This window comes from Empidonax traillii, unplaced genomic scaffold, assembly GCF_003031625.1.
Source record: "Empidonax traillii isolate 1590-97213 ecotype Southwest subspecies unplaced genomic scaffold, ASM303162v1 scaffold257:size1394852, whole genome shotgun sequence".
NCBI lineage: Eukaryota > Metazoa > Chordata > Aves > Passeriformes > Tyrannidae > Empidonax > Empidonax traillii.
Window position 1 is genome coordinate 749,754 of NW_020955450.1, and position 27,986 is coordinate 777,739.

The 27,986-nt window shown below is 39.4% G+C and overlaps 1 protein-coding gene across 2 annotated transcripts; it reads left to right on the forward strand.

Moving 5' to 3' along the window:
- Window positions 1–77: 77 nt before the first annotated feature.
- On the forward strand, window positions 78–27,982 carry PTDSS1 (phosphatidylserine synthase 1). 2 transcript variants are annotated; one of them, XM_027889256.1, is made up of 13 exons: window positions 78–387; window positions 5,468–5,559; window positions 7,072–7,116; window positions 9,297–9,421; window positions 12,439–12,597; window positions 15,459–15,610; window positions 17,533–17,674; window positions 18,599–18,711; window positions 20,104–20,169; window positions 24,186–24,285; window positions 25,438–25,506; window positions 26,021–26,090; window positions 27,392–27,982. In XM_027889256.1, exons 1-13 carry the CDS (start codon window positions 209–211, stop codon window positions 27,502–27,504), a joined length of 1,425 nt encoding a protein of 474 aa, XP_027745057.1. In that variant the 5' UTR covers window positions 78–208; the 3' UTR covers window positions 27,505–27,982. The 2 variants fall into 2 exon arrangements, with proteins under 2 accessions (XP_027745057.1, XP_027745058.1); XM_027889257.1 differs by having other exon boundaries at window positions 27,395–27,982.
- Window positions 27,983–27,986: the final 4 nt, after the last annotated feature.

The window sequence follows — 27,986 nt, forward strand, 5'->3', positions numbered from 1 at the left end:
CGGCGGGCCGAGCTCCGCCCCTGCCCTGCCCTGCCCTGCGCTCCTCTCGGCGCGGCGGGTGCGGCGCTGCCGGCTCGGCCCCGCTCGGCCCCGCTCGGCCCCCGCAGCGGGACGCGGCGCGGTCGGGCGGCCAGGCCGGCTCGGGCCGCGCCGCCCGGCCCTGGGAGAACCTGAGCTGCGCTGAGACGAGGGGAGAAGAGGGGGCGAGATGGCGTCGTGCGTGGGGAGCCGGACCCTGAGCAAGAACGACGTGAACTACCGCCTGCACTTCCGCATGATCAACGAGCAGCAGGTGGAGGACATCACTCTGGAGTTCTTCTACCGGCCGCACACCATCACCCTTCTCAGCTTCACCATCCTCAGCCTCATGGCCTTCGCCTTCACCAGGTGCGTGGCGCCGCGGGGATCCCCTACCCCTGCCCCGCCCCCGATGCCGGCGGCCCTGGGCGAAGGGGATTCCCGGGACAGGGATGGGGAGGGTCGGTGCCCGGCCCCCGGGCGGGCACGGGCACCGCGGTTCCTGCCGGGGCGGGGCCGGGCTGTGCCCACCGGGCGCTCCCGGACCGAGTGTGCCGGAGCCCCGTGCGCGGGAGGCCCTTGTTTGGAGAGCGGGCATCCTCTCCTCCTCCCCAGAGCTGCTGTCCTCCCTACTGCGGTTCCTGGGAACTTGATGATCGTTTCGAGGCTCTCTGTTGAAGTCTTTACTAAAATGCGTTTCAAGTAGTTGCCAAAAATGGCTTTTACTGGGCTATCAGGCATCCCAGCAGTGACATCACTCAAGCAGATGATCTACGAGCGTGATCTACTGGAGTGTTGTGTGGCGTCCTTTCTGCGCACCACACTTCTGTGGCTAGTCACAGGTCGGCTCAGGCCCTGGCACTGATAGGATTAGCCACATCCTTTGCACACCACAGGAAAAGCTTTGTCGGCATCACCCGTGCGGTCATGGCAATACTGCTAGGAATGGACACAGTTTTTTTCAAGAGCCTTGTTTGAAAGCAAAGGGTGTAGCAGTGCAGTCTGATGAGTATCCTGCATATTGTTCTAAGTTGTACATACTTGTTATTGTTTCCTACTGAATGGGGTTGTGAAGGGGATTGCACAATCCTCCTTTAGAGTAAATCGTGCAGTCTGTAGGCAAGCAGTGATTCCTGGGAGGCTTTGACTCAGAAGTGCATTATGTTTGGGGCTCATTTAAACCTTTGTGGCATTGTGTGCACACAAGTGCAGATTTCAATGGCCTTGTTGCTTAAACTCACCATTAGATGTAAGAAAATCGGGATTTATCCCTAGGCCACATATACAGTACAGTGTGCAATCTTACATTTCATTCTAAGAATCCAAATGTATGTTTTTTACTAGCTGTGGAAATAATGGTCAAGGTTGGCTTGAGCTGAGACAGGAGCATAAGGAAATGTAAAATAGGGTAACTGCACATGGTCTGAGGAATGCCTTTTCTTGTTTCATCTTGTGCATAGCCTCAAGGAAGATATTTTTGAACAGATCCCTTGTTCTTCTTGGTTCCCTTCTTAACTCCAAAATCAGAGACATGTTTCTGTGCTTTGCTACCATGTTTAATTACAGACCTTTGGTACAAGTGCTCCTCTTACCTTGTCTCCCCTCACCAGATCACTTTTCCTTCCAAAGGGACAGTTTAGGTCAAACTTGTGAGTTACTAAGACATTCTCATCAAGACATCATTCTGAAGGATTAATGGAACTGATGACTCACCTTTGGGGAAGAAATTTTGCCCATTCTTTCAAGCAGAGGATGAGCCAAGATTTCAGGACTGTGGTGTCTTCTAGTCCCAAATAATACTGCTTTGCTTCTGGGATGTTTGTTTACATTTTTCCAAGAGTATTGCTAGCTTCTCATTCCATTTGTTTTGTTAGCTTTCTAACTCCAGCTTCTTCAGTTTCGTTTACTTCCCTCTGTCTATCCCTGCCTCACTTCCTGTGTTTAAATGCCAGTTGATTTCTCTTTATGTCTTCCCTGTTTCTCCTCTTCTCAGGTTGTGGAAGCTACTCGGATTTTATTTTCTCCCCTCTCCCCCTTTTGCTGATTCCAACTATTGTAGGAGTTTCCTAAATCAGAATGGCTGATGCCAGAGTGCTGCCTCTATGCCTTATTTGGGACACTATCCAAACCGTATGCAGTCTTTGAGAAAGTGGGAGAGGGGAGATATTTCCTCACGTGCTTACAGTGTGTGCTCCCAGGTCTGGTCTTTCTGTTTCCATCAGCTTATTGCCTTGAGTCTCCAGTGACTTTCATTTTTCCACCTTCTGGATGAAAGACACTGTAGCCTTCCCACTAAGGTGTCCCAAGTGATTCTTTGCTTCCCCTGTGCTGTCAGTTGTTCCGTAGCTCTCCTGGTCAGTTTATTAAGCGGGGGATTTTCTATGATACATTCATACTGATGTTGTTAAGTAAAATTTCTTTTTTCAGGAACTTCTTCAAAGGAAATTCTGCTTCCCTTAAAGTCTTTCTTAACACTTCTATAGTTGTTTTGTGTCAGAGAAATGCTTTTCCCTTGTATGTACCAAGCCATAATGTGGAGTTTCCCTTAGGATCACTGAGGAGCAGCTGATACTATCTTTGAGCTGATAAATAAGGGTGAAGCTGAACTTCAGATAGCAGTAATCTTCAGGTAGCAATAATGATAATAATAATCTAGGAAAAAAATGTGTGTTTAATTTCACTTTTAGAAAGTGCGGAATAGAGGGTGTTCTGTTCTTTAAAGCACATCCTTCTAGTGCTTCTTACAAGGGCTGCAGCTCTCTTGGTTATTTCCTGCTGAATGAGACAGACATAGGCTCCCCTGCTTCTACCCTGCACCTTGGAGCAGAATCATGGAGTGGCTGTAGCTTTCCCTGTCCTTCTCTACCCTAGAGAGAGAGATGTGGCCTTCTCTGAGCCCAGAGGCAACCAACAGGAGGGCAGGTGGGTGCTGGAGGGGATATTTTGTGGGACACAACAGGACCGACAAAGATGACAGACTAGTAGCTTCTCCCATGAAGTTGCAAGGGCTTGTGGAAGCAGGAGTAAGACCTATGAGGATGTAGGGCTGTTGTCTTTCGTGTCCCTTAATTATTGGAATTGATTAAGCTGTATTATTATACATTTAGGTTTCCTTGATTTTATGGAAGATTTCTCCCCCACCTCTGCCCCCTTTCCAAATTTAGTGTCCTAGCTATTTTTAACTCAATTGAGTATCCTCTTCTTTTTTCTTTGTGATGTAATAAATTACTAGTTGACATATATGTAGTGCTCTTGAGAAGAGCAGAAGAGAAATAAAGATTATGTGCTTTGTTTTTTATTATTTCTTCTCTGAAAGGTCACAGAATTGAAATACGCCATGGTAAAGTGGGTTAAAATTGAGAGAATTCTCATCTGTCCTCCCACACAAGCATTAGAAACCTTGTTTTTGCTGCATAAATGCTTATATTTCAAAATCAGCATCAACATTTATGGGGCTAAATGAGGAGATGATTTAGCACATTTTCCTGATTGCAGCTTGTCGTAATTGTGTCTTTCCTTTTGGCGTTCCCCAAAATAGTTTTTTCAGGCACACACTATACTAACTAGTGCACAGAAGTGAGTTTCTAGCTCTCACCTGTTCTTACCTGCTTCTGGCAAGGAGATAGGATGTATCTTTTGAAATGTATCTGCAAGCCAAAATGAAATGCCTTTGCTACCCACTTGGAATGAAACACAGTTTAACACTGCATACAACATCTTTGCTGATTTTGGGGATAGTGCCAATATGACTTGGACTGCTTTCCTGAAGCTGAGTAGGATTCAGAATCTTGATGCACAAAGGTGACTCATCTGAGTTGTGCAACAATGAAGTGATGCGATCACAGTGTCTTCTTTCTTGGCCATGATAAATTGATGTTATGTGACTCTCGTTATTTGTTCTCTTTTAAAATAATATTCATCCTCATGGTGGCAGCCATGGCAGCACCGTGGTGTGTGTTATTTGCCTGTGTTAAAAGAAGAATATGGTTTTGCTGTCTGAGCCATCGGAGCCTGAGGCTTTGGCTAGGAAGTGCACTGGGTGGCATGAGGCTCTTGGGATTGCCAAGGGAGCCATAGTTAAGCCCTGGAACTTGGGGTTTATAGCTGGCATAAAGTGTCATCCTGTGCAGCATGGCTGCTGGAAAATGACTGGTAAATCTGGACTCAGCTGTTTTAAAAAAAAATGCTGTGGGGAGTCCCAAAGGCCTGCAGAGAAACCATTCATGTTTAATGTATTTTGCCAGCCGTACAGTTAAACTGATACAGTGCTTAAATGCCTCACAGTGATGAAAGCCTGCTCTGGTGCTCTTAAGGTTCAATTTTGAGCAAAAGAAAAATAATTTGGCTAAGTGAGAAATATTTTCTACTACGGCAAATATCTAATGTGGAGAGCATTTATGCTGTCATGAGTTCTTTACTGATCCATCCGGAAATTTGACGGATAATCTGACAGGAAGAGCTTTCTCCCTCTAAAGTTTGCTGGGAAATTTTTATTGTCATGTTGGGAATAAGTAAAGGAATATACTTAAACAGGTAAACTAATCCTAAATACATGAAAATTACCCAGATAGTAAAACTTCAGTTGTAGTGGATGATAAATTATGAAATATTAGTTGTTCATGCTATGGTAGTCTGAAATTTATTTCTGTTTGTATTACTGAAGTATCCCAGAAGCTGTCTGCTGATTAGAAGACTTGGGTGAGGGTTAATCTTGCTGCTGTGCACCGTATTCTACCTGCCTAAAAAAGAAGAGCTTAGTCAAGTTTGCCTTGGCATTCCAAACTGAATTCTTGAGTCTCTCTTCTGGTCGTAATATGACAGCAGCACTAATAACACCAGCTATTTTATTCAGAGCTTTGGCTTGTTAGATCTAGAAACAAATTAATATTACTCCTTGGCTCTTTTGAGTCGTGCTATGTCTCTGTTACAGATTCTAAGCTGTATATTCATTATTTCCAAAGGCTGATCATAATCATTACTTCTGCCCTCTCTGCACTCACCTCAGGCATTTGGGCACTGGGAATAGCAAAGGGAAGTGAAGGGAGTACCACCAAAACAGCAGAGAGAAACCTAGGAATTGCATCCAGGCTTCCAGAGATTTCGGTTTAGGTCTGTTTGCTGTGTAAAAGTACTTTTAGTGATGTTTCTGTGAACATTAAAGCAGGAAGATTTTCTTACCTTATGTTAAATTTAGTCACTGCTTCTACACTGACTTCTAACAATGCTTATGGCTTGCATGTGTTGATTAAATATTTAACTTCCTTGAGAGAAAGGGACACCCAGAAGTGTAGTGTGAAAATAATTCAGTGCAGGTATTATCTTGTTATATAATCAGCATGCATATTTTTTATGTTTAATTTCCATGCAGTCTTTATTTCAATAATATACTTTCAGAGCCCTCTGGCTTCATCCTCATAATGTACTTGAACACTGTTGTCTGTCTCTTTAGGGATGATTCTGTACCAGAGGATAATATTTGGAGGGGTATCCTCTCTGTGATTTTCTTCTTTCTAATCATCAGTGTTCTGGCTTTTCCTAATGGTGAGTAAGGTTTACACAGTTTATACTTCACTTTTTTTTACATGTGAATTTCTCTTTATTGCCACTGTGTTTTGATTTTTATTTAAATACCAATTAACAGTGTACTTTTTCTTTACTCTTTTGAATTCCTTTATTTTAAGGAACAGTCTAAAAATGGTTTGCAGTCGTACTGAGCAGAGATAACAATAAAATGTGTTATTTATAGCTTATCTGTATTTAACAGGGAGGTCAGGTTCTCAGAATCGGTGTCCTATTTGCAGATGTGCAGTTGCAGCTCAGATTGCTAAGTAATGATGCCAACAAACCCTTAAATAATGTTTTAAAGGACTCTGCCTCAGTGTGTTTTAACAGAAGTGTCATTCTAAAAATTCTCAGAGACAACATCTTACATACAGCACCTTACTAGAAGGTAGTGATAGAAATGGTCTAAGTCACGTTAAAATGCAAACCCACAGTTGCTCAGTAGAAGGTTAAGTTGGACAAAAGTTTTGGTAGTTGTGTGAGGAGCAGAAAGTGCAAAAAGGTAAACAAGTTTGTGTGTCAGTTCTGTGGAAGAAATGCTTCTGCTTGGTTTGCATATTGTGGGTTTTTATATTTTTATTATTATTTTTCATTATTGTTTTCAGGAGAATCATGATTCTTTTGTCAAGTCTAAACTGCCTCACAATTGGCAGTGTTCAGGAAAAGAAAGACTGTGGTCAGGGCAGCTTTGTACTTCAGAGGTGGGCTGTGTTTTTCCCATACGTTAATCCACACTTTTCACAAAGTGCTCCCTGAAAAACTGAATGCCAGAGAAAAATGAGCTTTGTGCACACAGTGGTGACAGAGCAGTCCTCAGTGGGTGCTGAAAATATTTTTCAGCTACTTCTTACTACCTAAATGTGTGATTCATGTTCAGAGGTTTTCCAGTTTCATCAGACTTACCTTCTCTGCCCTTCACATTAACTGAGAGGTTTTTAATCTAATAAATCAGTTTGATCACTGGCTCTAAAGTAAATTATATGGACACTGGTAAAGAGCATAGGTATTTTACTTCCTGTGAGGTGTCTGCGATGCTCAGCTTGGAAGCTTCAGGAGGCCTGTTTGGTAACATTTCATGTTGGTCTGAAGGCTCAGCACCACTTGTCTATGGTAACACACAGAAATTTGAATTTGTTGACTTAACTGGGAGCAAGATATGTGTGACCTGTTGTCTAGAAACCAGGTCAGGAGATCCCCAGGTGACACTTGAGATGTGGTGTCTGCTGAACAAACAGCATCCTTCTGTTGTGAAAACAATTCCATAAAATTAGTGGAAAATTTTGTCTGCACGCTACTAATTGGCAGTCTCCTTTTTGCACTCTGAAATCTGCTGGTTTTTTTTTTTAACACAGAGCCTCAATTTTCAGGTATATTTCATAGTTTGATGGAGAATTGATCTGTACCAAATCCTCAGATGAGATATACCCAAGACCAAATTTTGTGGTTCTTATTGACTGACTGGTAATGAGCTTTTGGTTTTACTGTCCACAGGACCCTTTACACGTCCCCATCCTGCGATATGGAGAATGGTTTTTGGTAAGTTTAAGATGTGGTTTTGACTTTTTCACTGCTTCTTCAGGATCTGCCATTTTAACTTTCTGATAAATGGAATTATAATTATAACGAATCATAATTGTGCATCAAGCCTCTATGAAGCTTCTCCTGCTTTTGAGCAGTTGCTTCAAATGTATTCATAGTTGTGTTTAGGAATTTCATTGTAGTTACTGTGTCAGGATGGTGTAAATTGAATCATCAAAAAGAGATCATTCATTCTGATATTGTTTTAATCCTGTTGTGTTTGTGCTTCCTAATCTCCTTCCCTGACACCTTTCCTACTGCCATCTCTTCCAACCCCAAAAAGGTTTGGCATTTTTATAGCTACTGCATATACTATCTGGCTTCTAAATACAATTGAGTAGGGTGCTTCTTTTCATTATTGGCAAAATATGATATTAGTTTATATGCTTAATAAATTTTATCATTGTATAGCTTAACATACCTTTATTAATATTTGTAACATATATATTCATATTCTTAACTTATAATTTCATTAAAAGTACCTGTCAATATCCATTGCATTTGTAGCTCGGAAAACAGTTCTATTAACTACAGAACTAAAAAAGTGAAATCTTGCTCCTTAAATATCTGAATTACGCAGCAAAAACGTAAGGAATTTCATTTTTAAATAATTCGCGGTTCACAGAGCATATCCTAGACTGCATATTTGCAGGGAATTAGGCACATTTGATTTAAATCTGATCTGTTTATTTTTAAGGGGACTGAATGTTTCTCTCTCCTTATATAGCTAAAAATAAGTAGCCTCTCAAAGTAGCTGATTACTCATCTGTTGACATTGAGAGGATATTGCTGACTAGACAGTACTTGTTAAAGAATCCTGCTTCTTGGAAGTTTGGGAAACTCAGGTCCTGGTGCTCATTTCTGGTTTTAGCAAATGTAAAGTAAAAGGTCATTCTCAGTGTTGATGCTGTCAGAGCTTGACCCCTTGTACTGTTGGGAAAAGGCTGCACACAAAATCAAGAGCAACATTTTCCTTGTGTAATTCTGCTTCTTCTGGCATGGTTCATTTAGCCATGCTTGAGTTCTCTCTGTTCAGTAAATGAAGGCAAGGAGTAGCGTGTCCTCCACAATTCAGGATGCACCCTCACCTGCAGGCTGTGCTTCTTGTAGTAGTGTGACACCTGTTTACCTGATGTTTTTTTAGGAGGGGCTGCAGAGGACTGTTTGTGTGTACTTGAGCAAAAGTCACTTTCTGGCATAACCCAGGGATTATTAACGCATGAGTTCTGGTTATAGTTTAAAATACCTTTTTAGAATTGCTGTAGTTTATTTTGGATGGCAGATACTAAGTTTATTTACATTAATCTTTCCACCTTCCATGACAAAGCTGCAGGATACGAGTAAGTTTGAGACTATGGAAATAGTGTTTATATGCCTCTTCCAGATGTGCTCTTGGATATCGGTGAACCTGTGAATATTGTAAAGATATGCTCCCAACAACAGCTTCATCTACCCACGGGTCTGTAACCAGGACTCAACTTGCAACAAGTTTTTCTTTCTAAAAAAAAAAGGCTTTGGGAGGAGAGAACTTGTACTCCCAAATGCAAGTGTTTAATAATTTATAATGGTAAGAAAATAAATAATGATATTTATCTTTAAAAGCTTCAAACAGCAAATTTTCCAGCTCACAAAAGTAACTCAAACATGCATTAGTTTATATTTAGAATTACTCTTTATTGCCAGCACAGCTCAGAATTGCCAGGTGGCATGATTAAATTGATCTTTGTGTTGAAATCTGCATATAGGCATTAGACATGCATTAGCTGAGACCAAGAATACTTAAAGCAAAGAGGCAGAGCTAATCCAATCATGGATCCTAATGTATCTCTTACTAAAGAGCTTCCTGATTACAGACTTGTACTAAGTGTCTAAACTGATTAGACTGTTTTTGTTTTGATTAGGTTCATGCAGTGGAGCATATATTGTATCACTTCTCCCAGGAGTTGATATGAAGGGCTGAGTGCTCAGAGATCTGACTTGGCTCTTCAGCTTTTTTTTTGCATGTAGCTGCTTTATGTAGAAACTCATCTGTACAAACTAGGCACATGTAGAGCAAGTTTGAAAGCAGCTTTTTGGACTCTCTGTGTTCCAAGGAGTTTTATGAGTGAACTTGATTTTAAAGCTGAGTCTTTTTACAGGTCTCAGTGTGCTCTATTTTCTGTTCCTGGTGTTCGTGCTCTTCCTTAACTTTGAGCAGGTAAAAGCAGTGATGTACTGGCTGGATCCTAATCTTCGATATGCCACAAGGGAAGCAGATATTATGGTATGTATCCATGGCACTTTATTGTACATTTTGGCTACTTCAGGCATGTTTTACGTTAGTGGAAAGGGATAAATCTGAATTTGTGGCCATGAGCAGTGCATGTTTGTGCCTATACTTGACAGTCACTGAGCCTTTTGCGTCATATACTATTTATTTACATTGAAATTAACTGGTGTGAAAAAAAATCTTTGTTTTTCTAATGCAGGTGTTCAGATGAGTATGCATTTGGAAATGGGATATATGTCTGCAACGGGGTGGCTTTGGGTTCCTTTAAGTAATAGATATGAGCCTGGATACTGAAAACAGACTTAAAAAAGTTGTACCTAAATGAGGCCTCTATGGGGTGTGTGTCCCAGATCAGTTTTTTTGCTGCTGTGGTGCTGCACTCGGAGAACTTGGGTCTTGCCTTGTTGCTCTGAGCTTAGTACATGACTGGCATGCTACAGAGTATGTGGAAATGCAGGTACAATAACTACAGGACTCTGCTGCCTTCCAGTCACTCAGCTGAGCATTGATGCTGTTACCATTGGGAAATTACTTCCATAGACCATAGTATGGAGTGCCATGGAAAGCCAGGCTTGTTCTTCTGCCTATTGAGCAGCTTGCGAAACATTTTCCTTAAAGAGAATGTTCCCCTTCAGGTGGGGACACCGGCACAGGGAGCTGAGATTGTTAAAGGAGTTGTGGGAGAAGTATGTGAGTTACATTGGGAGGCAGCCAGAAGACAGTGTGAGCAGTTGGGTACCAAGAAGAGGGTTACTGCATGGGGAGGCAAGAGTTGCCAGTCTTGCCTTCCTCACTATTCCATCAAATTACCAGCATGCTCCCTTGCCATTGGGTTTGTGCATCTGCCCACCATGATCCCCTGTTGTATAGTCTTGTAGGGCTCATGCCTCATGAGTGAGGAAATACACTGGTTGTCTTTAGTACAGGGCAATTTACTGCATGTGCTGACTGTGGCACAGCACCTCATCAGCAGTGGCTGCAAACTGTAACGTGTAATAGGGAATGGAAATCTTTACAATGCAGTAAGCTTGCATTAATGAATAAACAGTGAGGGCTGCAGGCAGGCTCCTTACCTGGAAAATGAGATGCTTCAGGCATTGCAACTCAGCTGATCAGCACTACAGATTGTGCAACTCCAGCACATGGAGTAGAGCCATGACTTTAGGTTCTGCAGGAGACCTGTGGCGATGGTGAGACGTGGGCAGCCTGCTCCTAGGGTGGTGGGAGGACACATGGCTAAGTGGAGCCTGAGCATGGGCGTTAGTGAAGTTGCTGAGCAACAAGATGGAGCTGAGACGAGGAGTCTGTTGGTAAGTCAGGTTCACCTGGCTCTGCTGTCATTTAAGTTAGAAATAGATTCAAGTCACGGAAGGACTAGTATTACTACTGGCACAGAACCACAGTACAGCAGATTCCCTGACTAGCAGTCAGTGGAAACTTACTCTGTACTACTTTGCAATCCTGATATTGTCACTGAAAAGTGGAGTAAATTAAAGTGCAACTGTAAGGAAGGCTGCAACTTGGTTGCCTGCACAGAACCAGCAAAGTTACTTAGTATAAAAGGAAGTTCAACACATTTCACTGTGTGGCTGGCAGAGCTGCCCTGAAAAGATGAGAGAGAGGAAAAAAGCCCCAGTACAAATAAAAGCAAAAAAGCAAGAACCCTGGAAGAAAACTTACTTTTGGAGTAACCTCATTGTGCTCACTCATCACAGATACCATGTCTTAGCTACGAGCCTGCACCTTCTGTGGTGCCCTCCATGCTTCTCATGCTGGCAGATGAGCCCATTTTGGTTCTCTTGTGTACACTTACTAAAGCTGCAGGTTTGCCATCCTTAGAACAGGTGGTGCACCTTTCTGTGAAGGACTAGCAGCATAGGCATGCACAAGAAGTAATACCATGCTTTCATTTCAGGGATCACCAGCAGTAAGAGTTACTTACAGTTTTATGGTGGTATTTAACTGCCTGCTGATAGAAGGATTTGTGTGACAGAGTGCATTCTTCTCTTTGTGGTTGCCTGGATTCAGATTTTTCTCTGCATCTCTGTTTTGACTTGATCAGGGTTCATTTGTGTGGGATTAGCAATAGTTCTGGCCTGAAAGAGAATTCTTGGTTTAACAGCATTGAGCGGTGCTGCGTTGTCACCTGCAGGTGGCAATGTATATTTTAGGAGGATTGGAGAGCAGAGGTTTTTAAATGTGTATTTCCTGTTAGGAATAGTTAGTTTATGTCCAGTGACACAACAGAATGCCACAGCTGTAGCCTCCTGATGGCATACAGATTTTATTTCTTGTTGGCAGTGTTTTCTTGCACTTGCTGTACAACATGTTGAGAGAACCCATTTCCTCTGTTATTGGTGACAAGAATATTAATTAATATTCTAAAGGAATCTGTCACTCGTCTGTGACAACACAGTTGCAAGCTCCCTTTGATTTTCTTAAAATTTTTTCAATTCAGGCCTGTGACTGAACTTCCTCAATATGAATGGGTTCTGGAAAATTGCTTTCATGAGGAAAATAAGACACAAAAAATACTCAAGTAAAATTGATACAAGTAACATTACATCACAAACTGGTGAGGATTAGCCACTGATGAGCCTCATCTGAACAGCAGATAGCATGAAAATGGGGAAAGGGCGTTATTTCAAATCAAGACTCCAAAAAAGAGCAAGTAACTATTTCCTAGAGTACTGTTTGCTGTTTTATTGTTATTGATTTTACTGTTCTTGCTGTTTCTCTATCACATAAGAAATACACGCTTCTTCAGGCACCAGAGTCTATTGTATCCCCCTTTAAATTAGAGCTGTACTGTGATGGTACTGAGTCTTAATACTGGAAGTTTTCTGGCATAGTTTAGAAAGACAAGAAAACAAATAATGCTTATTTTAATACCCTTGTAATTTCAGGCTTGTTGCACTACATAGGTTTTTCTTCATCCTAGTTTTTTTTAAGTTGTCTGTTGATTGAGTATTTTTGTTGAGTTTGTTTGGTTTTTTATTTTTTCACGACAGGAGTATGCAGTGAACTGTCATGTTATCACCTGGGAAAGAATCCTCAGCCACTTTGATATATTTGCTTTTGGACATTACTGGGGCTGGGCTATGAAGGCTTTGCTGATCCGCAGCTATGGGCTCTGCTGGACTATCAGCATCACCTGGGAGCTCACTGAGGTAGGCCACCCTTGTATCTTAAATGTAAGCAAATGCATGAGATACGAAGTGTTCTTGCAGGAAGTGTGAATGTTACTAGAAGGATGACCCTAATCCTCAGCACAGGTTTACATTTTAAGCCTTATAAACCAGATGCTGAGTAATTGATGCAGTTGAATTAGTAGACAACAGCAAGCTGGGTTTTAGGTAAGTGATTTATTATTGCTTGAATGGGAGGGAGATCTAGGCCAGCCTGCTGGTGCCATTCGTAATTTATTTTTCTGCTGATCGTGCTATTTTTGCTACTTCAGATGTTTCCTGATTCAGAGCAACTGTTCTCCTTTTTCACCTTGCAATATCTGTGATCTACTGTCATGATCCCCTTACCCCACATACAACAGGATAATGCATTGTGTATAGTCATGCATAATGTACAAGTGAAATGCAGCTGAGAGTTAACACCTGAACTTAGTCTTTAAAATCAGTTTTCTGTAAAGCTTGCTGTCTTGATAATGCTTGGCTCATCTGACAAAGCATTTATAATTCAGAAATATAGGTAAGGATTTTTTTGTCTAAAATTAAACTTGGGTTTCAAAATACTGCTGCCATGAGTTCCTCTTCAAAACATGTTTTTCTTCTGTGGCATTGAAGGATATGCTGTTTTCTAAGTTATTTTGAAATTGCTTAAGATTTGGATTTCACAAGTACCCATCCACAAAAAAATAATTTTTCTAGTTATTGTACTCATATTTTCCCTCTGGAAAATAATGCATTTGGATTTGTCTCACTGATACTGTTATTGTTCATTTGATCATCACACAACCATCATCTTCAGTTTGACACCATGTGGGGTGTCTTCCAGCTGTTGAAAGGCAGATTATTGGAACAGACAATGTGTTGGATAAGGTTCAACATACGGATTTGTTATCACTACTCAAATGGATTTTTGATGAATTAGACAATTCAGGAGAGTAATTTGAAACCTGCAGAAGTTGTCAGAGCAATTACGTAGGGATTTAGCTGTGCATCTCCTGTTAGCGTTTATGCATTACAGCTGACTCCCCATTATGAAATGGGAAATTTGGTTCATGCTCCATGCTGTTGGAATAAAGTTGGGATGCAGGCAGGTTGGCCTCTCATTCTGAGAAAGCAGCTAGCACCTTAGAGATGGTCTGGCTAACACCCGTGCTCTGGGCTTTGCTGCCTTTCATTCTGTAATTTCTGCTGTCTTTGGCTGCATCATTGTAGACTGAGATTTGTAGCCTATTGTCTCTTTTAGGTTAAATTAGTTAAAAACATGAAAGGGAACCTTTAGCAGGATAATGAACAACATTGTATTGCTTGGGTCCTAAAGAGAAATTCAGCTTTTCCTTTTTACAGGTTGAAATTCATATAGCCTTGTCAACGTAAGACGAGTGGTTTTGATACACATTTGCCAGAGTTTTCTAAGGAACTGTCATTGCCAATATCAGTCACTGTAATGTGCTATAAACAGACCAGTATTTGTTCTTGCTGTATACAGAAAACATTCTTGTTCCTTTTCCCACATCTGATTTTTTCAATATTTTATTTATACATCTGTTAATAAAAGATACTTTATTACAAAATCATATCAGTAATCTTCCACAGAAACAGTCTGTGTGCACTAACTGACAAAAGGTTTACTGTTTCTGTGGAGGTAAGAATATTCTTTAATTTGCTATGTGTTTTGTAAGTATCTCCTTGAGTGTTCCAAAGGGACTGCTTAACACATGGCTGTCTTGATTTCCAGTCTGTAGCTAAACTTTTCTAATCTGTTTTTTGGGTTGCAGTGATTCTTTTCTTAAAATAAAGTGTACAATTATTTTCTCTTAAAGGAGAGGCACTGAATCCATTTCTATCTCCTGGTAAATTATGTTTATATCTTGTTTTAACTCTGGACTGTTGTTCTCCTCACTCCATCACTAATGTAAAGTCACCAAATGTATCTCTAAGTACATTTAATTGCCTTACTAATGCCTCATAGGGATCTTCAGTTGAGTATTCTGAAAGGAACAGATTGCTTCAGAGGTAAATGATTTGTGCGCTTTCCAGAGGAATTCTTGAAGGCATGGGATATGTTTTGATATATCCAAGTGGTGTCAGCTCTTCAGTCTAATGTTGGGGTTTTTCTGGCCTGTCTTCCAGTATCTTCATCATAAAAGTGCCTCCATCATTTTAGTGCTTGCGAGAGACCAAGCAGGAAGGCAGAGCGGAATGTCCTTTTAAATTCTTGACACATTCTGGATCAATTGTAGCAGTAAAGCTTGTAGAGTCTGAAATGTTGGTGAACTCTTAATCTTTCAGAGTCACTAAATTTAGATGAAAATAATAAAGGAAAGATAGGGTTTTGAAAAAGAACAAGTATTTAGTCCTGAACACCAACATGCTTAAGTACTGGCTGTTCTTACAAGTGCATCCATTCCACTTACCACTGTTGCTTGTTTAGAAAACATACTTCTTGAAACTATTTAGCAAAAGTATAACAAAGATTCTTTTCAACTTACTTTTAAAGCACAAACCACCTTATTTCCTCCAAGAAATGCAGTAGTTCTGCTTGTTTCATGCATTTCTATGAACATTCTGTGTATCATCTTTGAGAGGCCAAGAGCTGCATGATATCTTCATATACAGCATAGCTCCAACAGGAAACAGTGAGAAGGAAACCTCTGATGTCTTGTGTGGTTCTGTCCAAGGCCTTCTGAAGTTAATGGAAAGATGTCTGTCAAATTTCAGTGGTTGTGGCTTACATCATTGAAGTATGCTGTGTACCAAAAAGCTGATTTTTGAATGTGTACTTAAAAGTGAATTTATATGAATTCTGTGCTGTTCCTCACCCAGAATCTCTTTGCTGTATTCTTTAGCTCTTCTTCATGCACCTTCTGCCTAATTTTGCTGAATGCTGGTGGGATCAAGTCATTTTGGACATCCTGCTTTGTAACGGAGGTGGCATCTGGTTGGGCATGGTGGTTTGTCGTTTCTTGGAGATGAGGACCTATCACTGGGCAAGCTTCAAGTAGGTCTAAATTAAAGCTTGATAAACATTTTGTTTGATGTTATAATGTTAAATTTATTTCCTTGGGAAATAGATCACCTTCTTTGCATAAGTAAAGTACATGAGGTATAGAAATAGTATGCAATCTGCCTGTGCTAACAAGGCTGTAATTTTATTTTAAATGTTAAATATCAATCTCATCGTAATGCTACTGTACAGCATATATTTGTAAATACGACTGTATATATAATTTCCCTTTGCAATCTTAAGTTACAAGCATTGATGCCAGTGGAAAAATATAAAGTAATAAAGCTATTTGTGTTTTCAGTTAATTTTGTGCTTTGAGGAAGGCAGGGAGCAAACCAAATTGTAATTGTTTTCTCATTATACGTTTTTTAAACTAGATTTGGGCTCACCTTGATGATGCGTTAGTGTGGCAATCTGTCAGCACTAGTTGTAATTGCAGAAGAGGCATCAGACTGATTGTACCTGTTCTGTGAATTGCCTTACCCCATAGCTGACCCTCTGAAATAAATGGAGTAATTGCAAAATAAAGAGGTATTTGTTGCGTAAAAGGGCAACAGATTGTGACCTAGTAAGTGTCAGTTCCTTGCTGTCCACATGTTTTTTTCCATAGTTTTTAACGTCTCTCCAGCCTTCTTCCCAGTTGGTAGCAAGCATGATTATCTGCACGTTACCAGTGGTATAAATGAAACGGGATCAAGGACAATGAATTGCCCTGAGAGATGGAAAAGGAGTTCAAATCTTGACTTCCAGATTTGTACGCTATGTGAATTTCTGTACCGACTTCTTTTCTTACCAATTTGTTAATTGCTCTAAGCCTTAAGTCTCAGTTCAGTTTTCCTTCATTTCCATCAGAGTTAATGGTCCTTCTGTTCACTGAAAGTTTAAACAGCAGAACATCTATGGCACAACTAGTCTTCACTGTCTTTGTGGAATGATTTTTCCTCACATTCTTTTAAATGCATGAGTAGATTTTTTCGTCTTTAATATTGAAGTGCTGCATAAAATGAGAAGCTTTTGCTTGGGCCCTTTTAATTTCTTTTTCTCTTTTTTTCATTGAATAAACATAGATCTTAAAGTTTAGAAGGTACTCTCTCACCTAAAGTCTCTCTAGCCTAAAAGAACACAAATATCAGAAATATAAAATCTGAGTCTCTTTTTTTGTTTAGAAGGGCCAGAGAAATTACAGGTGAAAACTGACTTCTAGCCCTACTAGTCTTCCTTCAGAAAAAGAAACTGAGTTTTTCTTAGATTCCCTGTCCTTTGGATGCTGTTGCTCATCTCAATCAATGTTATCAAAAGCAAAAACCAACCAGTAATACATATGTCAGATGAGCCTCCATTAAAATCCCCTTTCAATTTGGAATTTAATAGCTGTCTAGGTTTTAACTGTGCTATCGCACCTCTCCAGGAGGTCCACGTGCATCTCATGTCAGAACAGCAGGGGTTATATGTACTGGAAGTGTAGTATTTTTAAACATGTGGAGCCACTCCTTTATACAATGAATGAATAATGAATCTGACAGATTCTTGAAGGATTGATGTCACTGACCTCTAACACAAGGAGTCTTTGGGATAAGAGTAGTGGCAGCATAGACTAGGAAGAAATATCCTCTAGATTTTCCAAGGAGGTTGCAAAATTGCAGTCTTTGTTTCTTTCCCTTGTGGAGAGAATGATTAATATGTTATGTAGTTAGTTAGTGACTGAGGATAGAGAAGGGTGGGCTTTTATAGCAGAATAGCACCCTGACTGAAATGCTTAGTTTCTTAATTCACCCTTGTACATAGTTGTGTCTGTGAAGGTCTCTGCTGTCCATCAAAAAAGGGCAATTGTTCCGCAACATCAGTAACATGACTCTTGCTTTTTTTTTTTTCCTTGCATATTCCTTGTATTTACTCCAGCCATTCTTTTTTTCTAGGGACATTCACACAACCACAGGGAAAATCAAAAGAGCTGTATTACAGTTCACCCCTGCCAGCTGGACCTACGTCCGCTGGTTTGACCCAAAGTCATCATTTCAGAGAGTGGCTGGAATCTACCTTTTCATGATCATTTGGCAGGTAAGAAATAAATTCTGTGACATCAAAGCTGCCATCAGCTCAGTTACTTGTTGGCTGTGTTGGACTAGAAGATATTCTAATGCAAGATAGGTCTGTCATTGAAATACCCAATTAAATGAATTGATAGTACACAGTGGGTCAGGATATTGGTCACAGGAGTTACAAGATAGTTCATGAGTGTAATTACAGAACCTGTGGAAGAACCCAAATGTTACAGATTGCTGTACAGGCCATCAGATTGCTCTTTCCAATTGATAGTTTTAAAAACTGCTAGACAGTGGGGGCTTGAGATGGTGGATTTTTAATCTATTTTGGTTTTGTTGTGTTGATGATTGGGGGATTATTTGGTTGTTTGTTTTGTTTGGGTTTGTGGTTTTTTTTACTTTCCCATTGAATGCTGAATGGATCAGTGATGCTCACAATACTGGCCTTGACTCTATTACATGTCCCAGCTGCTTTGGTACGTCATCATGAAAATAAAACTAAAACTTTTTTTAATTTTTTTTTTTTTACTAATTTAGTTTCTAAAAGGAGTTTTCAATTTTTTCTTTTTAATGTATGATTTCTTCTGTTTCTCTCCCAAAATTGCCTTGGTCATTCATACCTGATTTAGGATATGAAAGTTTTCAGAAGACCTATGTAGTGTGAATGAGTGTCTGGTCCCTTAATGCGTTTCTGGAAAGATAACAAATACTTTCATAGTGGAGTCTAGGGGAGAATTCTGTTTTTTACTTGTATATTCCTTGCTTGTCCTAGGGCAGGAGTCCTAGACTCTTTAAATGTTCAACCTAACCAGCAGGGTTATAGTAGAGCATAAATAGCTTTCCTTCCACGTTTTAGTTTCCATATTATTATCTTTGCACGTTTTCTGTTAGGAGTTATGTAAGTTGAATACTATTAACAACCTTTTTTTTTTTTCCCTAGCTGACTGAGTTGAACACATTCTTTTTGAAACATATCTTTGTGTTCCAAGCAAGCCACCCTTTAAGCTGGGGTAGAATTCTCTTCATAGGAATCATTACAGCACCCACTGTAAGGTAATTTTTTTGATTGTTTATTTCTTCAGTTTAAAGCAGTTTGACTTCTAGGCATCCAAGAATTGCATATAGTTTGTGAATAAGTATGGCACATTTCAAGAAATTTATACTTTTGCCACCATGAAAAACAAAACAATCATAATTTTTCAATAAAATGTGTTTTCTGACAAGTAAACTGAGGTAAAATGTATATAAACAACTGTGTTGCCATAGGGGTACAGAACTAATCTGTTCCATCTATTTCATAACATCTCCCTGTTTTGTGAGTTAACTGTGTATGTTATCCTTGAGGACTGCGTGTGAAAGTATCCAGGTTAATGAGTCAGGTGCTCACAAAAGTGTAGAGAAGGAAAAATAGAGCTATTTGTTTTTCTAACAGCTCCTTACTATGTCTGTCTACAGGAAATATTAGTGTGTTACAAAAAAAAAAGCAGGAGCATATTGCGAGAACAGAACAGTATATATGCAGCATTAACAGCTGTATAGAAACATTAATCTGCTTTTAGGCATGCATGTGATTTCATGTTATTTATTATCAGAGTACCTTAATTTTAGTTTCTTTTCCCATGCTATAGTTGGCAGTAGACAGAATGCACACAAATCTGAAGTTAGAGGTAGAGAATCACATTAAACCTCCTGTAAGCTCTTGCATAGGTGCACTTTTAAGGGGTTTTTTATGGCACTTGCACGCCTGTGGAAGTCTTTTTTCTTTACCAATCCTTGTACTGTTGGAATAATAAAACTTGTCTTCCTCATCTGTCAGTGGAAATCAGAGGCTAGGAAAGGAAACTTTGATTCTGCTTCTTTGTATTTCTGCTCTAGAAATTCTTAAAATTCCAGATCGTAAAGAATAGGGCAGAATGGTCCCCAGATTGTTTTCGAAATGGTGAGAAATTCTACTTGTTTTGAGAGGAAAATATGCTGGTGGTTAGACCACTCAAACAAGATATAGAATAGCCATATTCAGTTTCTTTCAAGACTCAAACCCACATCTTTCAAGAAAATGCAATTGTTAATGAAGACAAACTGTGGAAAAAGTGGGGGATTCTCTAATTCTTTCAAAGCTGTTGCACTTTGCCCATAAGAATTGGAGATTCAGTGGAGAAGCAGGAGACAGATTTGTTGTTTTGTTAGCCTACTAGTTTGGGGACTTTCCCAGTCCTCAGACTCAGGGTTATTTTCTGTGTTGTTTCAAGCTATTTGATCTGTGTGATAATCTGTCCCACTGGAATTGAAGCCATCTGGTAGACATCCAAAATGATTGCATGTGAATTTAACCATCAGCACTTCATTTTCAGTATAGATACATCTGTAACATAAAGTTGTTTTCTAAATGTAATGACTCTGCAGTCTTTTGACTTCACTGAAGAATTCTCTCGCTTCCCTTCTCAGGCAATACTATGCGTACCTCACAGATACACAGTGCAAGAGGGTGGGAACTCAGTGCTGGGTGTTCGGGTAAGTGTTCTTGCTGCACTCTTGGAGCACTCGGATAAGTGCTAAGTATGGGTCCAGCCCAAGAACAGGCTTTCCATGAAGCCAGTCCTTGTCTTGTGTTGGTTTTGATTTTGCAAGTTCAGAGGAGAGGAAAATTATCAATTTGGAGGTAGAACATGGGAAGTGATGGAATGAGTAAGGAGAAGAACGGAACGAAGACTGGATAAAGGTAGGGGCTCCTTCAGAGTAGCATTGGCCTTGCTACCCATATTCTCAATCAGGTGAGAAGGATAGAGCTTTTGCCTCTACAGCTGGTTGTACAAGTAATGTTTCCCTGGCTGTCACAGTGGGCACTAACTGCAGAAGACAGTGAAACAAACCGCAGTGATCAACTATTTCTGTGGAATGGTGCTATGAGCAATGGTTACCTTGGCTACAATCTCTTTGTCTCTTGGAGCAGACCTTTAAATGAAGAGCTTGTGTGATTGCTTCTGGGGAGAACTTCCTTCTCTAGATGGCTTGACTAAGCCATGGTGTTCTGCAAACCTGAAGCACATTTTTTACAATGCTATTGTAGCATTGTAAAAGCTTCCAGTGAACAAGCAATGCAGTAGTGTCCCTTTTGATTTAGGACTTGGAAAGATCCTAAATCATGTCTTAAAGAAAAAAGAAAAATTAAGAAACTATTCAAGAAGCTAATTTCTGATGGTAATGATTTTAATTTAAAATAGCCATTTCATTCTCTTTGTCAAGATTAGTGTATATCTTATTTCCAGAGTTATCTGAATGATTTTCATGTTTTATAGAAGAGTAATGGCATTTCAGTGATTCATAAAATACTCATATCTAATTTAGAAACAGTGCTTTGGAAAACTTATCTCACTTTTACTGTTTGTCCCTAAAACTAACATCCCTAAGACTGTGTTGGGCTGGAAGGCATGTTTCCACATGCTCTACAGCAGTCTAAAGAGTGCCCCTTTCTCAACATTTAGTTGAGTTCAGAGCAGAACTTGCTGCAGTGTAATGGAAGGAATTTCTAGTCTTTTTTTAAATGTACCCTGGAGACCATAACATGTCTCCTTGGGCTTGTCTGGCCTTAAATATTCACCTTTTCCACTGAGTTATCACCTTCCTTCTTCATTGATGGTTGGACTGGATGATATTAAAGGTCTCTTCCAACCTGGATGATTCTGTGATTCTCTGATTCCTGGATGGATCTGTTACTGTCTTCAACTCATGGCCATAACATCCAGTGGACATAGAAAAGGAAATTCTGCTCTTATTTGGCTTTAGTACTAAAGATAGCTAATTAATCACACAATTAATATGACTACCTAGTATGCCATTAGAAATTCTCTATTGGTGTATGAGTATCTCAGCAGTTACTGATCATTTTATTAATATCATTTTATTAATATTTTACAGATATGCATTTGAATATAGACGGCACTGAAATATGTATTTAAATTATTTAGAAATTGAGATGTTTATGTGGGAAAGGACATTTTCTCAGCTATATATAGTAACTGTAGAGTCTTACAGAAGACACATTTTAAACAATTTTATCATTTTGAGGGAAGAATTTGCAAGTTCTGCATCAAAAAAAAAGGAACTTCTATTTCATGCAAAGGAAATAATGTAAATATATTCTTTTGTAAACTGAAGTGAGATATAATGCTGAATGTTTGCCTTCTGACTCTGAAAAGTTGTTAAGGATTACAGAAACCATCATCCTCGGTTCAGAGTTCTCACTGAACACATTAATGTCGTATGTGTCAATACGTAGGTGCCCAAACATGTCTATACGATCGCACAAGAACCACAATAGAATATTCACCCACAGTCTGATCTACTAGTGGGAAATGTGTATGGAATAAGTATTCTCCTTAATACTGCTTGCTTCTGTAATCTGATTAAAAAAACAGAGCTACGCTGAGTTCCTGTTGTTTGCTGAAAAAGCAGAAATTTTCAATTAATTTAATAATCTAGAATATAATTTTGAAGCAATTAAAAGCAAGTATATGGAATATTCGTATATGTGGTGACCAAGGCACACTTCTAAAGGCACAAATTGAATTCTTAACAGCCTAACCATGGAAATAATTAAAATTAGTGCCTTTTATTAGTACAAAGCTGTTTCGTTTCAACTTGACATATACTAAAGCATCACTCTTGATAAATAATGTAAGGCATGAAGAAGGCCAATGCAACAGCCCCGCTGGAATTTTCATTCAGTCGAAAACCATTTTTATTGAGATGAAGCCTTCCAAAAAGGAATATCTATTAGGATCTTACAAGACCATTTTGATTGAATAAAAACTTACTGTCTTTAGTTCTAACAAGTATTCTCATCACCTTTCAGTAGAATATTAACACTTTTCACCTTTCACAGCATTCTTCTGTCTTTTGATTTACCACTTCATAAACTGTAATTGCTGTCCTATTGTACTGTGTGCTTAACTCAAGTATTCTTGACAGGAATAACAGCAAGAATGTATAAATGCCAGACAAACAGCTGCATCATTTTTTGAGTTGTTATTCAAAGTTCTCTATTGTTTTGTTTATACCTTTGAGTATATTGCATCCCCATATTTGTTTCCTTTGTTCCACACCGTTTTTCTGATGGTGGTCTTTCTGTTCCCACTGCTGTAGTACGGTTTAATGATTTGTTTTTTACTCTGCAGCTGAATCAGTAAGAATAATGTAAAACCAAGAAAGAAAAATAGTCGATGACCCAACAGAGTAACACTGCTCTCAATCTTTTACTAATGTGCACCTCATTAATTTTTAGTATTAATCAGTTGGGTGTTACTTCCACAGTTGTAAGTTTTGACCCCACTCATCATGCTGCAGGTCACATTAGATGGTACAGAGAAAGCTCTCATGGTGCACCAGGACCATCTCTGCAGTACTAAGGGTTTAGTCAAGCACATGTCTTTCCTCCTCCTTTCGTGGGAGGAAACTGGGTCGTCTCTGACAGGTAGTAGTGCCATTTTTGGGAACTCCCTGAGCTTGGAGAGTGCTGGTAGGAAATATGTCCTGCAGTATCAAGCCTAGGAGACTGGAACACTTCACATGATGTTAAGTGTGTCTGCACATGTATGTACAACCTTAACGTCTCTATTGAACAAGTTAAGTGTTAAACTTCTATGAATTTAATAGTGTTTTTCATCATTTGCTTCAGATTGAGACAAGTAATTTTTCTACACTTTTGCTGCACCAGTCACATTTCTACTCTCGTATTTGTTAAACGTATCTGATTTTGTATTCAGGATCTATACAAGCTAAATTTATTTCCATGGCAGGTGATGGAAGCTTTGATTTCATAACTCTGTGTTCCACACCAAGTGGTGGACAAGCCTCTGTAGCTTTGAACCTGAAAAGGAGTGCTGGCAGGGAGAGAGATGGAGATACTTTTTTTATTCTTTCACTGTCAGAGAGGAAAGTAAAAACTGAACTTTTTGCTCTTACATTTCTCCCCAAATCCTCTGATGCTCAGTGGACCTGAGTTTACGGATAAACCATAGCAAATGCATGAATTACCAAAGAATTTGAAATGCTGTTTCTTATGAGTTTTCTCATCAAAATCCATGTGAGGTAAGCAAAGTATACAATTTAGAATTCTAGTAAATTTACATCCAGTAGAGACATACACAAAGCATATTCTAGTTGATCCAACAAGGAAGTCTGTTGGATGTTCAGCATGGAAAAGAAGTTTATATCTGGTGAGAGCTGAAGCACAGTGGTGATAGGTACAAACAAAAATTCTCTGCTATTGGCACACGCTCCTGCTTGTTCCCTGGAGCCCCACAGAACAGTAAACTTCCACTCTGAGTGTGCTGTTTATGCTGAAAAAAGTATAGAAGGAAAAAGGAAATTTCTCAAAGAATTTCAGTTAATGGTGGTGTCAGGGAGGTGTGTGCTCACTAGAGGGTAGTGCTCGTTTAGCGCTGACAGTCTGGGATCTGGGTTGTGATCACATGAGTTAAATCCTTAGCGTTTGTAACCACTCTCCCCCGTGTTTCATTTATCCACAGGGCTATTGCTTTCCTTGAAGCTATTGTGTGCATAAAGTTTGGACAAGATCTTTTTTCCAAAACACAAATACTGTATGTTGTGTTTTGGCTTCTCTGTGTGGTAAGTGAGATTCCTCATGTGAAACATAAAGCATGAGAAAAGCACTGAAAGCATCTAAATAGCTTCCTCTGGAACATTGGCAGCAGGGGATAATTGTGGGGAAATGCTGGTAAAGAGCTCTGTACACATCCTAGGAAAAGCAAATGCTGTATTGCTTAGAGCTCACTTTTAAGGGACTAGAATAACTTATTTTCTTATTTCTTGAAATAGCAGAGTATAGCAACTTTACCAGTGCTTGACAATGAAACAAACTCTAGTTTTAGGATGCTTTATCCTAATGAGGGAAGGTGTCAGTTCAACTGAGCCTAACTTTGGTGATGCTTGCTGTAGTGCCTGCTGGAAGCAAACAGGAGTTAATGGATAGTGCTATTAAGTAATGTGTGTTGTGTCACACTGAAGTCTTACAAGTGCATAAACAACCCTGCTCTATTAGGCAAATCATTCGCACTCAGCCTGTAACTTTCTGTTCTTCAGTGTGATTACTGCAAATGCAGCATGAAATACCCATTTTATAACAGTAAATGGATGTTTGTCTTGCCAGACTTGTAACTCTGATGCCAAACGCATTTTTTATGGTCAGTGAAGAATAAGGCATTTATAATGGGCTGACAGATAAATACTTCTCCCTTCTTGTTGGGAACACAGTTTAAACAGGTGATGGGGAGTCAGAATTTATTGTTCTCTTATTTAGCATGTTAATTTTATTCCTGAAGCTTCAGAAGAGAAAAGTATTGCATTGTTTCCCGGATCAGAGCACCACAAAAGCAAACATGTAACCTAGCCTGAAGTATGGGGCAGGGAGAAGGTGAACTCATTTTTCTCCTAGACTGGTTGTTCTTGATAATATAAGTACAAGTGCCTATTGAGTGCTTTGGTCAGGGTGTGGACAGAAATCATGCTGGCACTGTGAGTGATCTGTATGTATTTTCATGCTCCTGTTGAGAATTGGTCTGCATACCCCATGGTGGCAGAATCCATGGGTACCTTGAAGTTGAAGCACGAGTCTTACTCATCTGACAAAAGATACAGGGAGAAACAGAGCATGAAAATCTGAATGTGAAACCTCCAGGGACTCTGAGACCTTGAACCAGCAAGGAATTTTGAAAAAGTTTTACAGATTTTTTTTTTTTCTTCTTCTCCTCCCTTGTTTAGGCCTTTACAACTTTCCTTTGTCTGTATGGTATGGTTTGGTACGCAGAGTACTACGGCCACCGAGAAAAGGTACTTAAATTAAAGAAGCCTGGTTTTGTTTTATAACAGTTAAAACTGCAAAGCTCCTAAATATTAGAATTCTTTACCAGAGCTACTATAAATGGGGATGAGGGGGGGATGGTCCAGAGTCTAACTGAAGTCAATAGAAAGAGCTCTGAATTCAGCAGGCCTTGGACAGATCCCAAATTACACTGTGGTTTCTAAAGAATGCTGTCCTCTTAGTTGCTTAAAATGAGGCTGTAATTTTAGCAAAGCGCTCAAGGATGAATGGTTAGTTAATGTTCCCATTGTACAGGTGGAATGCTAGGGGAATATTAAGAATATGTGGTTACACAACAGATCACATGGCAAGTGGTGAGTTCTTATTGTATCATCTATGTTGTACCTTCTAAATAGGAAGGGAAAAGTCTGAAGTACTGTATGAATGCTTTATGAGGACTTCTGCCACAGTTTAAGTTTACAAGTCCAGTACTGATCACAAGAACCACCAGCATCCCAATGACATGTGTCCTTGTTTTTGCAGACCTTGTCAGAAAGTGAAGACAGTCCATACAGTCCAGATGCTTCCTGGCTTCATTCTAAATTCACCACAGGTATTGGCACTTTTGTAGCTATACTCTTGAAATGGTAACATTAAGGCTCAACGCTAGAAAATGAGGCTTGAGAAAGTTACCTAGAAAACAACTGGACTTATTTTAATGTCCCTGCAGGAGCTATGTGGATAAATCATCTGGAAAGCTATTTTGCTCTACTGTCTTTTTTATTCTAACTCTTGGAAAAGTATTTATTTTTTAATGAATTGACTGAATTTTTCTGCTGTTGCTCCAGGTAATTCTTGTAGGTTTTGGGCATTATGCATTTCATAACTGTTTTGGACAAGTTTTCTCTCTGAACATTTTGTGTTTGATTTGAAATATATTAATGTGAATTGTGCTTTAATTTCTGCATGTTAAGAAACAGTCAAGAATGTGCCCAGGAGCTTGTGTTCGTACTGACACTTGCCTAGTCAGTGCAGTGCTGATGGTCATAAACAGCTTTCTCTGTACTAAGCAAAGGCAGCCTTCTTTCGACTTCTTTTCCCTGCACTAGAGAGGTCAGTTATCTGCCTCCTCTGCTGGCTCTTTAGTGTGGTCTTGCTTATTCAAACCTGGAAGTTATCTCTGTCAGAGTTTATGCACCACATGTTTGTATCATTAAAAATATTTCTTATTTATCACATGCTTGCAAAGCACCTATAGCAGAGCTTCTTTATATTTCATACACGATTTTTCTGGATGTTTATTCTCAGTTTAGTAGATTTGTAGACTTTTATATTTTTGAGAAAAATTACTTGCACTCAAAATGTTCTTCCTGTGTATGTGTGCTGGAGAAATCTGGCCAAGCAAGTCTTTCTCTAACCTCCTGTTACTTCATGAATTACAAACTTCAGCCTCTTTCACATTTTGTCTTTGATTTCTTCTTTTGGTCCCCTCTGTCTCTGTTTTCTCAGTGTCAAACATGGCCTGTCATATGAAAACCTGAAATGTAGTCTTGCAAGGACCTGTGACAGTGTTTACGTAGTTCTTAATTTCTAATAGTAGTACCCACCACTACGAAAAATGTGGAAGTTTAATTATTGATGTGATTTTTAAATGGAAAATGTTTCACCACTGTATTCTGCTATAGCAAACTTCTGATTCTTTTTTTTTTTGGTGGAGGAAGAATTTTACAGAAGTCTTAAGTATTGCTTTTTAAAAAATATAGGCCACTAGATGGAGTACAAGTATCAACAGTTTGTATTAGCCTGAAATAATCCATACTGTAAAAACTGTAGCTCTCAAAAGCGTTACTGTCTTTCAGAGAAGAGCTTGACAATGTCAACTATATATATAATAAAAAAGTATTTCTTTCTCAGCAGGTGCTGACAGTAGTCCACCAAAACATTCAGTCAATAGTGAAAGCCACTCATCTAGAAGGAGGAATCGGCACTCCAAATCAAAAGTATCAAATGGAATTGGCAAGAAATAAGAATGGTCTCTAAAGACATCCTACAGTGTGACCAGAGGTCATGAAGATCAGACCCAGCTCTGAATTGCCAAATGGAAGGTGGATTTTTCAATTAAAAAGTTTAAAACAGGGGATGTTGAAGAACAGGATGATGAAGATGGAGCCACCGGTGTAGTGCAGATAACTACCTGCTGACACTTGCCATTCACTGATGTAAATCTTGTTTCTTCAGCATATGGCACTAAAAGCTCATGAAGGGTGTGCTGGAAAAAAAATGTACTTTTGTCATAGTAGGTGCACCCTGTTTTGTGTTCAGAAGTTGCAAGTGCATTTTTAGTATCCTAGTTGAGGACTTAAACACAAAGGTTAGTAAACTGATAGTCGGTATAGCTGGTTAGATTTTTGTTTGTTTGTTTTGGTTTACTGTTTTTGTTGTTTTCTACAAGAGTATGGAATCCTTTGACTAAAAGCAACTCTGCCCTTCTCTCTGAGTCTCACAACAA

Excerpts from the sequence above, each read along its gene's own strand:
- PTDSS1 (XM_027889256.1), top strand. The coding sequence starts at position 209 with ATGGCGTCGTGCGTGGGGAGCCGGACCCTGAGCAAGAACGACGTGAAC. Across the intron at positions 18,712-20,103 it reads ATTACAGCACCCACTGTAAG|GCAATACTATGCGTACCTCA; the intron begins GTAATTTTTTTG and ends TTCCCTTCTCAG. Across the intron at positions 24,286-25,437 it reads TGTTTTGGCTTCTCTGTGTG|GCCTTTACAACTTTCCTTTG; the intron begins GTAAGTGAGATT and ends TCCCTTGTTTAG.